This window comes from Anomaloglossus baeobatrachus, chromosome 4, assembly GCF_048569485.1.
Source record: "Anomaloglossus baeobatrachus isolate aAnoBae1 chromosome 4, aAnoBae1.hap1, whole genome shotgun sequence".
Lineage (NCBI taxonomy): Eukaryota > Metazoa > Chordata > Amphibia > Anura > Aromobatidae > Anomaloglossus > Anomaloglossus baeobatrachus.
The window spans coordinates 653,260,127-653,277,789 of NC_134356.1; the positions used below are offsets into that span (position 1 = coordinate 653,260,127).

Consider the following 17,663-nt stretch of genomic DNA (forward strand, 5'->3'; position numbering starts at 1 on the left):
GGGGTCCGCTGTACGAGGGGCAGGTGAGGCGGTTTGATGTCCGCCGGGGCTACGGGTTTATCTATGAACCGGGCCTGGAGGCCGAAGTGTTTGTAGCCCGGCGGGATGGGCATGCCCACCTGCCCGAGGAGCATCCCAGCCGCAACCTTATGCCGGGAGACATTGTACGGTACACCCGACACTGCGGAGAGAGGGGGTGGTTTGCCCTGGATGTGAAACTACGGGGCAGCCAGGAGAGCAGAGTGAGCCCTGCACCCCCTCCCTCGGATGAAGCAGAAGGATCGGAGTAGGGCAGCGGAGAACCGTTGTCCAGTCCCCGTTGGGACCACCACAGTTTGTTTGTTTGAAAAATGATGAAAATTGATGATTACCGAACAGTCACCAGATTATCTTTGTGATTTGCAACCGGCCGAAGCCGGCACCGTTGTCCCCGTGGGGACCGTTAAAAAGTTTTTGCATGGGAACTATCCATGGACAAGCCCGTGAACTTGCAGGGCAACCACAAACGTTAAGTGGCTTGTAAATATGTTGTTTGCCGTTACCATTTCCGCAATGCCGCCTCCGGAGAGGCAGGTTGGAGGGAGGGCCCTCAGCAGAGCAGGCTGGGGCCCAGCCACCAAAGGAACCGGTGGCTACCCTCTGGAGGGGAAGGACAGATCCCGCTCGGGTACCGTGTGCTGGACTGTGGGTCAAGGGGTGCTGCCTGGGCTTTAGAGGCAGCATCAGGGCCAGGTTGCTTGGGTGGGAGAGAGCGGAAACCGTAACCGTAAACCGTTATGCAACGTTAAAGAAATGTGCCTCCCGTTTTGGGAAGAGTTATTATTAAAAATGTATTTTACCGTTTACCATGTTATACCCTTTTATGCTTACAGAAAAGAAAAAGGAAAATAAAACCGGTGTTGGACGGGCAGCCCGAGGAAGGTCTGCGTTTTGCTAAGGGGGAATGTGACGCCCTGGGCAAGCCAGGGGTCACAGGTCACAACACCACACGCACCCCACATTTCCTGCAGGTACACCAGCTAACCTACAAATCCTTGTTGCCTTCCTCCAGGGGCTGGTGTCCACACCAGGGGGTGGAGCCAGGCGGTTGGTGTCCGCCCACCAAGGAGTTCACAGCTCTGGAGGCAGGAAGTACCAGGCAGATTAGCCCAGGCAGGGCTAGAGTGCAGTTCAGTTTAGGAGGAGGAAGTGAAAGGAGTAACAACAGAGTGTAGCTCAGGAGGGAGCTAGAGTGAAGTGAAACATCAGTGGAAGTGACAGAAAGCCTGAAGTTGGTCTGTGGCTGTGTGCCCAGACGGAGTCAGCAAGGTCAGCAGACGGCGGTGAAGGTCTGCAGTGGGGCTGTCTGGAGGTTGCTGAAAGGACCACGGAGGCTGTGTGCCCGGGGGTCTGGAGCAGTATACAATGGGCAGTCAGCACCAGGGCAGGGGCCTTTTGGATCCCGGCAAGGCTTGGAGTCGCCGTAAATTGCCAAATCCGTTAGTGAAGGGGACGTAGATCTCCCAACAAGCAAGTCCTGATTGACGGCAAAGGTCCAACCACAACGGGGAAACACCGCCACCGCCAAGGCACCAGTTTCCCAGGGCCGGCGTCTGCGGGCAAAGTGTGGAGCTCCTCCGGCCCAGATTGTAGTCGGGGAGCGGGTAACCGGTGGGAATCCATCGCTACCAAACAGACATTTCAAAGGTGCAGGGAAGAGACCGTCACCACTAACTGCAGGGAACCGCAGCACCGTGAACCGTCCGAGGGACCCGTCCAACCAGCCGTTTGTTTACCGAGAACTGTGTCGTGTTTTTGGCTGAGTGAGTACCTCAGTGCCGCAAGGCACAGCGCTGCCACTGCGCCCCTGCACCTCACTGGGCCCCGGGATCACCAACCCCTACCCACGGAGGGACAACACAACAACTGGCTGCTCCTCCTCACCATCCCCGGGATCCCCATATAGAGCAGCGGTGGTGTACACTCAATCACCACAACCGTGGGTGGCGTCACGGACAATAAATCCCCAAAACACCCAAACCACCCCCCTTTTCACTCACGGGCGAGGAGTGCCGCTCGAGAACCCCCGGGATCCGGCCCACCGCTCGAGCCACCACTGAGCAGCAGCAGCCGGACCCGAGCAGTGGGGGTGAGCGTAGTGTGCTGACACCCTCCTCCCCGCCCGCGACACTCACACGTCAGTGATTTTTCACTGCACGTGTCTCCCGCATGTGCGTGATTGCCGCACGGAGACATGTCCATTTTTTTCTGGCATCACTGATGTTCCACGGACCACGCAGTGGTGTGGTCCGTGAAACACGTGCCAGAAAAAAACGTGCTTTTAAAATAAAAAACATTTTAACTCACCCAGCGTCCAGCGATGTCCTCTGCAGCCCGTTCTCCCTGCTGCTTCTGAGCCGGCTCATTATTGTCGCGCATATTCATTATGTGCGACACAGCCGACCCGGAAGCAGCTGCTGCGGGGTTCACCGCCGGCCGGATGCTGCACCGCGGGAGCGATCAGCACCATGGACAGCGGGAGCGCGCACAGGTGAGTAGTTTTCTAAGTGCAATCACGGGCCACGGAGAACGGAGCCCGGATTGCACTTAGACAACCCACGTGTGCCGTGATTCACGGCACATGCAGGTACATGTGCGTGTTTTACACGCCAGTGAAAACCGTCACTGTTTTTCACTGACGTGTGAAACGGGCCTTAGTGTGGAGAGGCAGCAAGTGCGCATGCATGTGCCGATTTATCCCTGCCAGAGCCTAAGTTCAGTGTTTCGCCTAGTGAGCATGCTCAGCCTGACTGTGCCATTCCTGCGACCAAGTCCTCAGTTCAGGCCACTGAGCATGCTCCTACACTTAGTGCGAAAAGCTTCTTTGCACAAGTACTTGAACATAGTGCCGTGTCTAAGTCCTGTGTTGTGCCTACTGAGCATGCTCAGGGTGATAGTCTGATTTCGGACCTAAAGTCCATTGTTCAGGCTACTGAGCATGCTCAGGCACTTAGTGCATTGGAGGCTAAGTCAGGGAAGGACTTCACTGGGCATGTCCGTGAGGTGGCAGGCCCTGATAGGCCAGAGGGCATCAGGTGTCCTGATGATGTGGAAACTCCGGACTGGCTCGCGGAGGCCCGCCCCTATGACCTGGCACACCACCATTGGTCATCAGACAATGACTGGTGAGGTGTTTGGGACGTGGCTGTCATGAGGTCATCAGTGACTTGGCGGGGCCAGATCGGCCGCTGGTGTTGTCACTGATGATGTGGCACTCTGCTATTGGCCCCTGGAGGTGCCATTGTGGTCCACCCTGGTTTTGGGGTGGACCTAGGTTATAAAAGGGTCTGGAGACAACATGGAGGTGCGTAGTCTTCACCTATGCTCAGACAGAGCACATCTCCAGGTTAGGGCCTCATTGTGACATAAGCCTTAGATTGGAAGCGGTATGCAGGGTTAGGTGTCCGGTGCTTGTCACACCAAGACACCTGTGGCTCAGCACGCTAGGGTCAGGCACTGGGCTTCCACCTCCTACCGTCCAGTCCTCCTACTGCAGCCCAGTGAAGTCTACTGGGCTGCGGCTTCTGCGCCACCTGTCTGGTTGTGCCCCCTACGCGCACGTACAGTGTACCCCAAGACCCCTGTGGCGTTAACAGAGAATTCCTGGGCTGGGTGAGTGGACCTATGACGCTAACAGGGTTCACAGTCTTCTGATCCAAGTGCTATTGAACTTGGATCAGGCCCCTATTATTTCAGAGCCACCCAGCTCTGTATTCTCCGCCTAACCTTCGGGTTGCTAGCAGCTCCTTTGTCACCCGGAGCACGGTAGGCCCCAACTGGCGATTGGGATATATACCACCTTATCCTAATCGGCCTGTCCCCCCATAACACTTGGTCACTTATCTCTGCAATTGCTCAAGTTCAGCTATGTCCTTATACAGTGGACACCAAAATTGTACACAGTATCCTAAGTGTGTCCACACTAGTCACTTGTGTTGATCCAAAACTATGTTCTTCTCTTTTTTAAAGCATTCCATAATTTTATTTGGCTTTGCAGCAGCTGCCTGGCACTGGTCACCAATGTTGAGTTTACTGTCCACCCATACACTCAAGTCTTTTTCATTGACAGTTTTACCCAGTGTTTTACCATTTAGTATGTCTGGACTGCCATTGTGACCCTAACTTCCTTCCGAACCCTGGTCTAACATACCCTCTCCCCCACCCCTGGGAAGGGCCGGGATGGAAGTAACAAACCCCACAAATAACTCAGACAGGAGAGAATCAAAACACATAAACACTGAAATCAGACACAGGGGAGAGACTACACATGTACCGGCAGAAATTAGATACAAGGAGGAAATAAACTGACAACAGGGATATTTCCACACCACACAAGATATCATACACCTGGTCACCATAAACTGGACCACACGCTAAAGACCGGAATCGCTGGAGCTATAAGCGGCGATGAGGAACTGGATCCAGCACCTTATAAAGGTTGGAGGTGGCTGTAAGGCGGGCTTTGCACACTGCGACATCGCAGCCCGATGCTGCGATGCCGAGTGCGATAGTGCCCGCCCCCGTCGCAGCAGCGATATGTGGTGATAGCTGGCGTAGCGAAAATTATCGCTACGCCAGCTTCACACACACACTCACCTGCCGTGCGACGTCCCTGTGGCCGGCGGCCCGCCTCCTTGTTAAGGGGGCGGGTCGTGCGGCGTCACTGTGACGTCACACGGCAGGCGGCCAATCGGAGCGGAGGGGCGGAGATGAGCAGGATGTAAACATCCTGCCCATCTCTTTCCTTCCGCATATCCTACGGAAGCCGCAGTGAGGCCGGTAGGAGATTTTCCTCGCTCCTGCGGCTTCACACACAGCGATGTGTGCTGCCGCAGGAGCGAGGAACAACATCGGACCGTCGCGTCAGCGTAATCATGGATTACGCCGACGCTGCACCGATGATACGATAACGACGCTTTTGCGCTCGTTAATCGTATCATCTAGGCTTTACACACTGCGATGTCGCATGCGATGCCGGAAGTGCGTCATTTTCAATTTGACCCCACCGACATCGCACCTGCGATGTCGCAGTGTGCAAAGCCCGCCTAAGTGTTTTCTAGCAACCTGAGCTTCTAGCAGCAGTTCACAAGCCAGCAGGAACTAACTCATGCTGGACTGATGAGCAGTGAACAAGAAACAGCCGATGTCCGGCTCTGGCTGAACAACTAAGAGACACCAAATTGCCTGTCAGAGTCTTTGAACATAATCTGTTGCCGCCATGACACCAAGTGAGTGCAGAACAGAACACTGCATGACAGGTATCAAACGCAACATTTTTGTACTTGCAATTCTGACAGAGAGAAGGCTCGCTTAGGGAGTTACTTTCTAGGAATACATTTTAGATGAAAGGTATAGCAGTTAATATTTAACATTCTTCAAATATTTTGGACATTTTTTCTAGGAACGATATATTGATACTGATGACTCCTTTGCCTGAAGTCACACATCATAGAGGCTGTCAGTCAAACAGGAAGAGGTGGAGTTGGGTGGGAATAGAGCTGGAGTAACAGAGTCGTCATATCTACAAATAGATCCAGGCTCATTTTCATATCAATTAAAACACTGATTTCTAAGTAATGGAGGAAGGGACTGGCCATGTAAAGGTTTTTGCTGGACTTGTCCTTGAAAGAGCTACATGCGGACATAACTAGTTTGGAAGGTGAAATCATGCTAATAGTGTTGAGGATAAGAATTAAGTAACCAAAAATACTTAATTCAGCCATTTCATAGACTCAGGTATATAGTTTAGTAGATGTAAACTAACACACATATTTATGAATGTTTTTGTTTTCTACTAACACGTGTTTATATGTGTATGAATGTGTGTGTATATATATATATATATATATATACACACTGCATATTCAGTGATTTTCCTTAATATAGTATATACCAGCATATATAACAAAGATGGCTGCTGCATCCTGTTCAACGCCCAAAGAAGTTAAAGAACAAAGAAATTCCTAAAGTTTTGACTGACTAATCCAGTAGAGACTATGCAAATTCCTATACGTCTTGAGTCCAGCCTACGATACTTGATTGGACTATATTTTGTCTACACCCTTCACTTCTCTAAAGCTATAAAAAGTTTCAAACAGTAAAAGAGAATCAGAATCTCACTGGCGTCAGTCATGGAGAGAAGGTTCATATTAACCGATTTAAGTCTGTTATTTCTTTCTCGTGTGCACACATGACAATATAATTTGGACACGGCAGTCAGACCTTAAGAGACAAATTTGTAGTCTCATCTCAGCAGCAGATTCCCTTTAAGAGTAGTCTACAGTGTGATACAAACCATCAAGTTAAAATATGTTGACCCAATCCTGCTGAAAATGGCCAAACGAGGTATCCAAAAAGTACTCTTAGTGCTGCTTATGGTGCCTCCATGAGTTGTAATACCGCTATAATACAACATGTGATGGAATGGCACCCTGGACGTTACCATTAGTTGTGACCAATTACTCTTTTTCATTCCAGGATGAGAATTGTGAAGTTTGGACCAGGGATTATTTAAGAAAATTTTACAATGAGCCTCTATTCAGTCATATGGGTAACCTTGCTGCCAAGCTTCTGCCAACCACAGCTATCCAGCGAATACGTCAACCTGAACAATGGAGGAGGCCAAGGTAAATGCACCTACACATTTGTGGTGCCACAGCAGAAAATAACTGGAGCTGTGTGTATTAGCACAGCTAAGTTCCCCGAAGTTTTTGGAGTCAACAGGAGTGAAGTCGAGGAGTTAAAACAAGAACTTAGTCGTCAACAAACAGAGATCGAGAAGATTAAAAGGTTGGTAGATGTAGACCATGAGGTGGCAAATGAAATGGACCATCTGAGAAGAGAAAGCAGGAATATGGGATCCCGTCTCAGTCACCTACATGTGCAGTTACTCCATGAAGTCCTTCAGAAAAAGAATGACTCAAAAGAACTATTTCAAGGAGAGGATAAAGCAACCAATGCCTCCTCAGAAGTCCTTATTTTAACTTCAAAGTACCGAGATCTCCAGGAAAAGTACAACTTTCTAACGTCATTAGTCAACAACCAAAGTCTGATCATTGCGCGTTTAGAAGAGCAATGTCTACAAATCTTTGGTCGACGTCAAGCAGACCAGGTAAGGTGGCATCAATGATCAGATTTATGCATAATTATACTCGGGGAACATTGCCTGCGATTGACCCATCTTTGTACAGATGGGTATCAAAAACATGACATTGAACAGGTAGGGAAAGCCTGGGTAGTCCATGTCAGAGGCATAGCTACAGGTGCGGATGTAGCATCTTGATCAAGTATTATCAAGTCAGTATTATACACAGAACATGTAGTTGACGTCCTATAAAAAAAGATCCTAAATCTTTGAATTAGGCCTCTGGACGTCTTGGTTCTGAAGATGGTAGGGACCTTTGATCATCTCGAATTCTAGACCCATTGGTATATTCCAACCCTGGAATTTTTTACTTTTTCAAATTTAAATTTTTATTCTATTTTATAGATTGTAAAGCAGGCGAGCGATTCAGGTAGAGGAAGATATATGATTGACAAGGGGTGACCAAGATCCTCAAAAACATAATAGAGCATCGGTAACAATAATCCAAAATGTGAATTTTGTGACTCTAGTGCCATATTGTAAAGTGTGATAAATCATAACGGAAACAAGAAAAGGAGGGAGAGAAGAAAGGAAAGGAAAACAAAGAGAGAAAGGGTAGACCGCATGAGGAAGGGGGCCGAATTAAGGCTGTGTAGGTTTCAAGAGATGCCGCTGGATAAAAAGAATAGGGTTGAGGGCAAAGAAGACAAACCGACTATATGTGTGGGCAAGTCAAAGAGTAGAAACAGCACACAATATTGCTCCTAAATTCCTGAGGGACTGAGATATATCCTAAACCCAAACACATCGACGCGCAGTCGCAATCGTAGAAAATGTTGCATAACCATAGCTTGCTATTTGGCACAGAACCTAGCCTTCTTTCTCCAAGGTCAAGGGTCTACATAAACCCTGCTAAAGTGGAATCATTTTGCAGAACACTACACAGGCATCCTGTCTCTTGATTCTCCAAGCTCGTTTATCATTGTGACTCCGGGTGTGAGAGGACACCCGGCGAGTGACGCAACACAAAGTGAAAACCAGAGCAGAAGTAAAACGGATGCGACTCAATTGTTTTCCAATTCTTTTGTTAAATTGTCCAAGAATGTAAAAATTATTGTGATTTTCTCGTAATAGACATTAATGGCAAATATTTGTTTCGGTAATATTTTGTATATCCGATACCCATTCCACCAGGTGGAGAGTGAATGAAGACGGAATCAGTTCTCCCAACAAACAGTTTTCTAGATGTGTCCCATCAGCTGGACCGATTTTTTTCAAACATTTTTCTTGGTTGTAAATGGATCCATCACAAATGCGTTTCAGTTCCATTCTTTTCTAATGGAATCGCGGCAAGATGCGGTGACATGCGGTTGCGCGCGTCATACGGTTCCGGCTTTGCGGCAAAATACCGCTGATGTGAGCGCCGCCTTAGACAGTGCATTGGGTAGCAAAGAAGAAGGGAAATTACTAATTCTTCATAGTCTCCAAAAGACAATGGAATAACAATATACAGCAGCAAGAAAACGTTTTTGCACCCCTGGTCAAAATTACTGTTATTGTGAACAGTTAGGCAAGCTGAAGATGAAATGATGTCTAAAAGTCAAAGATGACACATTCCCTTTGTATTTTAGGAAAAAAAAATTTACACTTTCATCTTTTACATTTTTTACATAAACAAAAAAGGAAAATGAGCCGATGCAAAAGTTTGGGCAGCCTGCATGGTTAGTACCTAGTAGATCCCTCTTTGGCAAGTATCACAGCTTGTAAACACTTTTTGTAGCAGCCAAGAGTCTTTCAATTCTTGTTTGGGGAATTTTCATACATTCTTCCTTAGAAAAGTCTTCCAGTTCTGTGAGATTCCTGGCTTGTCTTGCATGCACTGCTTTTCAGGAGACATCTTCCAGTTCTGTGAGATTCCTGGCTCATCTTCCAATTCTGTGAGATTCCTGGCCCGTCTTCCAGTTCTGTGAGATTCCTGGCCCGTCTTCCAGTTCTGTGAGATTCCTAGCCCGTCTTCCAGTTCTGTGAGATTCCTGGACCGTCTTCCAGTTCTGTGAGATTCCTGGCCCGTCTTCCAGTTCTGTGAGATTCCTGGCCCGTCTTCCAGTTTTGTGAGATTCCTGGCTTGTCTTCCAGTTCTGTGAGATTCGTGGCTCGTCTTCTAGTTCTGTGAGATTCCTGGCCCGTCTTCCAGTTCTGTGAGATTCCTGGCTTGTCTTCCAGTTCTGTGAGATTCCTGGCCCGCCTTCCAGTTCTGTGAGATTTCTGGCTCGTCTTGCATGCACTGCTCTTCCAGGAGACGTCTTCCAGTTCTGTGAGATTCCCGGCTCGTCTTCAAGTTCTGTGAGATTCCTGGCTCGTCTTGCATGCACTGCTCTTCCAGGAGACATCTTCCAGTTCTGTGAGATTCCTGGATCGTCTTCCAGTTCTGTGAGATTCCTGGCCCATCTTCCAGTTCTGTAAGATTCCTGGCTTGTCTTCCAGTTCTGTGAGATTCCTGGCCCGCCTTCCAGTTCTGTGAGATTCCTGGCTCGTCTTCCAGGTCTGTGAGATTCCTGGCCCGTCTTCCAGTTCTGTGAGATTCCTGGCTCGTCTTCCAGTTCTGTGAGATTCCTGGCCCGTCTTCCAGTTCTGTGAGATTCCTAGCCCGTCTTCCAGTTCTGTGAGATTCCTGGACCGTCTTCCAGCTCTGTGAGATTCCTGGCCCGTCTTCCAGTTCTGTGAGATTCCTGGCCCGTCTTCCAGTTTTGTGAGATTCCTGGCTTGTCTTCCAGTTCTGTGAGATTCCTGGCTCGTCTTCTAGTTCTGTGAGATTCCTGGCCTGTCTTCCAGTTCTGTGAGATTCCTGGCTTGTCTTCCAGTTCTGTGAGATTCCTGGCCCGCCTTCCAGTTCTGTGAGATTTCTGGCTCGTCTTGCATGCACTGCTCTTCCAGGAGACGTCTTCCAGTTCTGTGAGATTCCCGGCTCGTCTTCAAGTTCTGAGATTCCTGGCTCGTCTTGCATGCATTGCTCTTCCAGGAGACATCTTCCAGTTCTGTGAGATTCCTGGCTCGTCTTCCAGTTCTGTGAGATTCCTGGCCCATCTTCCAGTTCTGTGAGATTCCTGGCCCGTCTTCCAGTTCTGTGAGATTCCTGGCCCGCCTTCCAGTTCTGTGAGATTCCTGGCTCGTCTTCCAGGTCTGTGAGATTCCTGGCCCGTCTTCCAGTTCTGTGAGATTCCTGGCTCGTCTTCTAGTTCTGTGAGATTCCTGGCCCATCTTCCAGTTCTGTGAGATTCCTGGCTTGTCTTCCAGTTCTGTGAGATTCATGGCCCGCCATCCAGTTCTGTGAGATTCCTGGCTTGTCTTGCATGCACTGCTCTTCCAAGAGACGTCTTCCAGTTCTGTGAGATTCCCGGCTCATCTTCAAGTTCTGTGAAATTCCTGGCTCGTCCTGCATGCACTGCTCTTCCAGGAGACATCTTCCAGTTCTGTGAGATTCCTGGCTCGTCTTCCAGTTTTGTGAGATTCCTGGCTCGTCTTCCAGTTCTGTGAGATTCCTGCCTCGTCTTGCATGCATTCCTCTTTTCAGGTCTAGTAATAGATTTTCAATGATGTTCAGATCAGGGGACTGTGAGGGTCATTATAAAACATTCAGCTTGCAGCTTCTGAGGTCGTATATTGTGGATTTTGACGTGTGTTTAGGATCATTATCCATTTGTAAAAGCCATCCTCTTTTTCAGCTTCAGCTTTTTTATAGATTGTCTTATGTTCGCATCAAGAATTTGTTGAAATTTCATTGAATCCATCCTTCCTCTACCCATGAAATATTCCCCGGTGACATTGGCTGCAACACAACCCCAAAGGATGATTAATCCACCTCCATGCTTAATGGTTGCGAGATGTTCTTTTCCTGAAATTTTGTGCCCTTTATTCTCCACACATACCTTTGATCATTGTGGCCAAAGAATTCTATTTTAACCTCATCGCTCCACAGGACTTGTTTCCAAAATGCATCAGATGTTCTTTTGCATTCTTCTGATGCTGAATTTTATGGTGAGGACGCAGGAGAACTTTTCTTCTGATGACTCTTCCATGAAGGCCATATTTGTGCAGGTGTCTCTAAACAGTAGAACAATGTACCACAACTCCAGAGTCTGCTAAATTTTCCTGAAGGTCTTTTGCAGTCACACAGGGGGCTCTTATTTGCCTCTAGTAATCCTACGAACAGCTCTCACAGAATGTTTGACCTCCACTGTTCCTGGTAACTGTCATTTCTTAATTACATTTCGAACTGAGGAAAGGGCAACTTGTAAACGCTGTGCTATCTTCTAATAGCCTTCTCCTTACTTTGTGGGGTTCCACCACTCTAATTTTCAGAGTGCTAGGCAGCTGCTTAGAAGAACCCATGGCTACAGTTTTTTGGCACAAGATTAGAGGAAGCTGAGTTTTTATAAAGATGTAAAATTTGCATCACCTGGCCTTTCCTAATGATGACAGTGGCAAGCCATAACCCTAACAGGCTAATTAAGGTCTGAAACCTTGATCAAAGTTAACTGAGCACACAAATCTCCAAGGGTGTCCAAACTTTTGTATAGGCCCATTTTCCGTTTCTGCCATTTTTAAAATGTAGAAGATGAAAAAGAAAATTAAAAAAAAAAAATATATATATGTTTTTTTTACTAAAATACAAAGGAAATGTGCCATCTTTAACTTTATGCCTTTTAGAGATCACTTCATCTTCAACTTGCTTAACTGTTCACAATAACAGTAATTTTGACCAGGAGTGCCAAAAACGTTTGCTTGCCATCGTAGGTGAATGGTTGCATTTTGTAGTTCAGACAAGAGGTAACTAATCAGAATATTACAGGGCTTCACAAATTAGCACAAAACATTGACTTTTTTCTTAGTTCTAGGGTAAAATGGTCATAAATATCTGGTGATTTATTTTTTCAGCCGTCAACTAATGGGGCCTCCAGCAATTCCTCCGAAGGGAAGAAGAAACAAAATAGAGACACTGATGGGGAGGAGATAGAAGGAACGGCGAACAAGAAAGAAACACTCCCGACACAAGCTACCAAGACGACCTCCAAAGCCCCGATTAGCATATCCGAGCCCTCCAAATCAGAAGGTGCCTCAATAATGTTGTCAAAAACTCCCTAATAAGATGAATATCAAATATATAAAATACAACATAATGATATGAAATAAAAAATAGTAATAATTTAATGACATAACATAGTAAAGTTTGGAGATCTTATTGGCCATTATTGATCCATTGTCTTCTTCTCCATCAGGACCATGGGTGGATTGTTATGAAGTCTTTTTAGCCGGTCACCAATCCAGTGGTATCTATCTTCTGAAACCAAATAACAGCAACCAAATCATGCAGGCTTGGTGTGACCAAGAGAACAACGGAGGAGGGTGGACGGTGATCCAGAGGCGGCAGGACGGTTCCACCAACTTCTTTAAAACTTGGCAAAACTACAAAGTGAGAGCAGCTTCACTCTTGGAGATATTTCCTACCTTTTTTGCTGATGTTCTGTCATCCAATATTTTCTCTCGAATTTGCAAACAAAACGTTTGAGTAAGAGCTCAAATAGTCACAATATAGTTATTTGGCGTTGTAATATGGTAGGTGGATGGGTTCTTACTGGTTTTCTAACAGACCATTGTGTCACGCTCAATCAAATTGCTATGGTGTGAAAATATCTCCGTACTTATGATGATTGAAGGAGTTTGTACGCTGGCACATGGAGAATATGGCTCATAAGCTATATTTTAGATGATATTTCACAATAACTATTATATTTATTGTCCTATAAGGCTTGATCCCCACTGGTCTTTATCATTTCAAATAATAATAATAATAATAATAATAGCTCAGTAAAGATGTATAATATCCTGCATGCTGCTGTTTCTTAAAGAGGTGGTCCACTACTCAGCATTAGTGGCCACATCGATGTAAAGCTCATAAAGAAGGCTTTTCTCAAATACCTTGTGTAGTCAATTCTGCCTGTAAGTGGCGCTATTGCGGTCCGCTCATCCGCATCATGTGAACCCGGGCTTCGTGACCTCCGAGATCCGGTGATGTCACGTCAACTGCCAGTTGACGCAACATCACCAAGGCTGGTCTCAATCTTTCTGAGTGACTGAGCTGTGGGTCGAGTTTTACCGCTTGTCACAGCCCAACATCGCTTCGGCTTGTGGCGCTCTGCAGCGAAGGAGAGAGCACACAACATGCTGGGCTGTGACAACCGATGCTGGGCTGTGACAAGCAGTGAAACTCCACACAGCTCAGTCACTCAGGGAGACTGGGGCCGGCCTCGGTTATGTTGGATCAACTGGACGTTGACGTGACATCATCGGATTTTAGAGGTCATGGAGCTCGGGGTTCATGCGATGGGGATGAGCAGACCACAAAAGCGCCACTCAAAGGCACTATTGGCAACATAAGGTATTTGAGAGAATTCTTGTTTCTGAACGTTATATCGGTGTGGCCAGTAATGCTAAGTAGTGAATCATCCCTTTTAAGCTGCTGCATTTGGCTGGTGTTTGGTTGTGTGAAAGTTATCGCTGGTGTTGTAACTTTCCCCTTTCCTTTCTCGGTTACTGTTCATTCTCCATCTGTTTGTTTATGGGTGGTTGAGTGTTGTTGTCACTCCCTGTTGGTTGTTTTTTGTTGGTGGTGGTTCTCTGTCCCAGGCCGTCCCCTTGGGTGGTGGGTGTGGAGGGACATTGTCATCAGGGCCAGGACAGGAAATAGGAAGAGGTTGGGGGCTCAGACATTGCTACCTTCAAGCATAACTCTGGGGTAAGGGTAAGTCTAGGGTACCCCCTTAGCTTGAGGGTAAGCGCAGCCCCCCCCCCCCCGTTGACTCACTTTCCCAATCGGTCATGCTAGGCATGACACCTACAGCTGGATTCACAGCCACATTGGTCAGTAAAGGTGTATAATGTCCTGCATACAGCTGCTTCTGAACATGTGCTACAAAGGCAGAACAGAAATCCTTCATGTCTGTCATAGCAGCCAGTTTCCACTCACTAGCCGAGAACTAAAAATATGAAATGGAACCTGCATTGGGAAAACTAGTGAAAAAACAAAGGCTATAAGTCATGTAATGAGCAGAAATAATGCTTTTTTCTTATGATCCTTTTCGATTTTCTTCTCTACTTTATACAGCATGGATTTGGAAATTTTGACAACGAATATTGGTTGGGGCTCGAGAACATTTATTGGTTGACAAAACAAAGAAGCTACAAACTTCTAATCCTCATGGATGACTGGCAAGGTAGACAAGTCAGCGCGGAGTATGACCAATTTCAATTGGAACCAGAGAGCGACTTCTACCGGTTGCGGCTAGGGCAATACCGTGGCACGGCTGGAGACTCACTCTCCTGGCACAATGATAAGCAGTTTAGTACCTTGGATAAAGATCGAGACTCATACTCAGGTGAGGAACGAGGAAGAGATATGGTTCTATTCAAAACTCTTACAATGGTTGTCATTGGGTTGGGCTTCCCCGCACCCAGGATTGGGTTCCTCTCATGTGTCAAAAAACGTATTCCATACATAATGTTTTTGCCCCCGAAACCTTTTGGAAAATTGTAACCACTTCTTTCCCTTATCCCCTTAAAGGTAACTGTGCCCATTTCCAGAAAGGCGGTTGGTGGTACAACATGTGCGCCCATTCCAACCTGAACGGAGTATGGTACCGTGGTGGTCACTACCGCAGCCGCTACCAGGATGGAGTCTACTGGGCTGAGTTTCGTGGTGGGGCTTACTCTCTAAAGAAGGTCTCCATGCTTATAAAACCCAATATATAGCGACCTCCTTGGAAAATGCAGTCCATCAAGATAACTCTTCATTTTTTTTACCTGGATGATGGCAGAAAAAGCATCTTGACTCATAAATGCCATTAGTCTATCTACTTTACGGATCACTGATGATGGCGGGATCTGTTTTTTTTTTTGTTTTTCGAGAATTGTATCTACAGGTTGTGCCAATACTGTTTTATGTTCAGAATGATTTTTATTTTTTTTTACTGCTCTTACTGTAAAGAATCACTTTAATAAGTAAGAGAGAAATCTATGGTTAGTCCAACAAGTTAAAGTGTTACTACTTTGTGTTGATCCTAGAGGAAGAAAAACCATATAAGAAGACTTTTGTCATGGAATGGGTGGAAACGTCTCCTGACGCAAAATATATATGAAAATACAAGAGGGCTGGAAGCACAGTAATCAGGACATACCTGAAGGCCTAAATATAAGTGGACACAACGTCAGAAAAGTCAAGCAGTCCACTTGGCAGTAAACATAGAAAAATATATCAACAGCGTTCCAAGAATAGGTGAAAAAGTGCAAAAACATTCTTTAATCCACAATGTTTTGACCTTCCAAAGGTCTTTTTCAAGTATGAAGGTTGAAACGTTGCATCTATGGAAGATTAAAGACCTTTTTGCACTTTTTCACCTAATCGTGGAACGCTGTTGAAATCTTCTTCTATGAAATATATCCAGTATATTCTACAGCAATAGTTCATATTAGTAAACCACCTTTTGATGAAGTCACCTTCATTATATCACTTTCCATAGAGTGTTTTATGTTTTTAGTGCTGTTACAGTACAGAAGCCATACCTTTTTTTTAAGCTCTTGAGGCTATGGATGCCCCCAATTTTGGGCCATCAACTTGGGTACACAAATATCTTTTCACAGATCTATTTACTGACAAATGTATTCTTAAAGGGATAAGACAATCTCCAAGATCCAATCGCAATATTTAGTAGGTATAATAACAATATTAGCAAATATAAGGCTAGACACTACAAGCAGTATGAATAGAAGGGTAGTCAGACAAGCCGGTATCATAAGCCAGGAGATAACGTATAAGATTCAGGGAGCAGACAGAGACATGGTCAGGAAGAGGTCCGAGGTCAGAAGCCGGGAGGTAAAGTATAAGGTTCAGGGAGAAGACAGAGACGTGGTCAAGAAGAGGTCCGAATTCAGAAGCAGGGAGGTAACGTATAAGGTTCAGGGAGCAGACAGAGACGTGGTCAGGAAGAGGTCTGAGGTCAGAAGCAGGGAGGCAACATATAAGGTTCAGGGAGCAGACAGAGACGTGGTCAGGAAGAGGTCCGAGGTCAGAAGCAGGGAGGCAACATATAAGGTTCAGGGAGCAGACAGAGACGTGGTCAGGAAGAGGTCCGAGGTCAGAAGCAGGGAGGTAACGTATAAGGTTCAGGGAGCAGACAGAGACGTGGTCAGGAAGAGGTCCGAGGTCAGAAGCAGGGAGGCAACATATAAGGTTCAGGGAGCAGACAGAGACGTGGTCAGAAAGAGGACCGAGGACAGACGCCAAGATAAGAACACTTATACCAGACAGGAGCCAAGAGCACACTGAGCAAATAGGTAGTACGACTGGTGAAGTTCAGACAGAGCAAGCCCAGTAAATAAACAGATAAATCACCAGCAACGAGGCTAATCTGTGAAAGCACCTCCCAAAACCAGCGTGGACCCTAGTATTGAAAGACAACCTGTCAGCAAGTGTGTGCAAGACACATAGCAGAGCATTTTCAAATGCAAAATGCTCCACAGAGCGGAACCGTGACAGCAAAAAGCTCCAATTTGAAATGTAGTATAGTTCTCCTGATATAGCCATGTCTCTTACCTCATGTGCAGGGCATTGCAGCTTAGGTATCCATGGTTGTGTCCACTCATAGAGGACAGTTAGATAGTTACTTGTGGTCTTAACCATAGATATATAAGCTGCAATGCCCTGCACATGAGCTAAGAGACATAGCTAATCAGGAGATCTATACTGCATTTCTAATTGGAGGTATTTGCTAATATTATTATTATTATTATTATTATACCTACTACATATTGGAATAAGATCTTGGAGATAGGAGAACCCTTTAATATTAAGGTCTTCTCTAGTGTAAAGCCTGCTTTACACGTTGCAATTTCGCATACAATATAGTATGCGATTTGCAACGCCCCCATCGTATGTGCGGCACGTTCAATTTGTTGAATGTGCAGCACAAACGATTAATCCCCGTCACACGTACTTACCTTCCATACGACCTCGATGTGGGCGGCGAACGTCCACTTCCTGGAGTGGGAGGGATGTTCGGCGTCACATCGACGTCACGCGGCAACCGGCCAATAGAAGCGGAGGGGCGGAGCTGAGCGGGACGTAAACATCCCGCCCACCTCCTTCCTTCCGCATTGTGGGCCGGGAGCTGCAGGACGTAGGTAAGATCTGTTCATCGTTCCCGGGGTGTCAAACACTGCAATGTGCGCTACACCGGGTACGATGAACAATCTGACGTGCAATTCTAGAGAAATGAACGATATGCGTGCGATGAACGTTTTAACGTTCAATCGCAATTGCACGTACCTGTCACACACTGCAATGTACCTTACAATGCCGGATGTGCGTCACTTACGACGTGACCCCGCCGACACATTGTAAGATACATTGAAGCGTGTAAAGCGGGCTTAAGAGTGTCTCTCACAGGGAATTATCTATGCCGGGTTTCCTGTGTGTATACATCTATTA

The 17,663-nt window shown here is 46.6% G+C and overlaps 1 protein-coding gene across 1 annotated transcript in view; it reads left to right on the forward strand.

The window, feature by feature from the left end:
* The window catches only part of ANGPTL6 (angiopoietin like 6), a 52,861-nt gene extending 36,069 nt beyond the window's left edge, over positions 1–16,792 (forward strand). Inside the window, exons 2-6 of the mRNA XM_075343088.1 lie at positions 6,517–7,150; positions 12,059–12,233; positions 12,400–12,593; positions 14,286–14,556; positions 14,742–16,792. Of these exons, the coding sequence (XP_075199203.1) occupies positions 6,566–7,150; positions 12,059–12,233; positions 12,400–12,593; positions 14,286–14,556; positions 14,742–14,929 (1,413 nt within the window). The 5' untranslated portion in view covers positions 6,517–6,565 and the 3' untranslated portion in view covers positions 14,930–16,792. The remainder of the gene's footprint in view (positions 1–6,516; positions 7,151–12,058; positions 12,234–12,399; positions 12,594–14,285; positions 14,557–14,741) is intronic.
* The last annotated feature ends 871 nt before the right edge of the window (positions 16,793–17,663 follow it).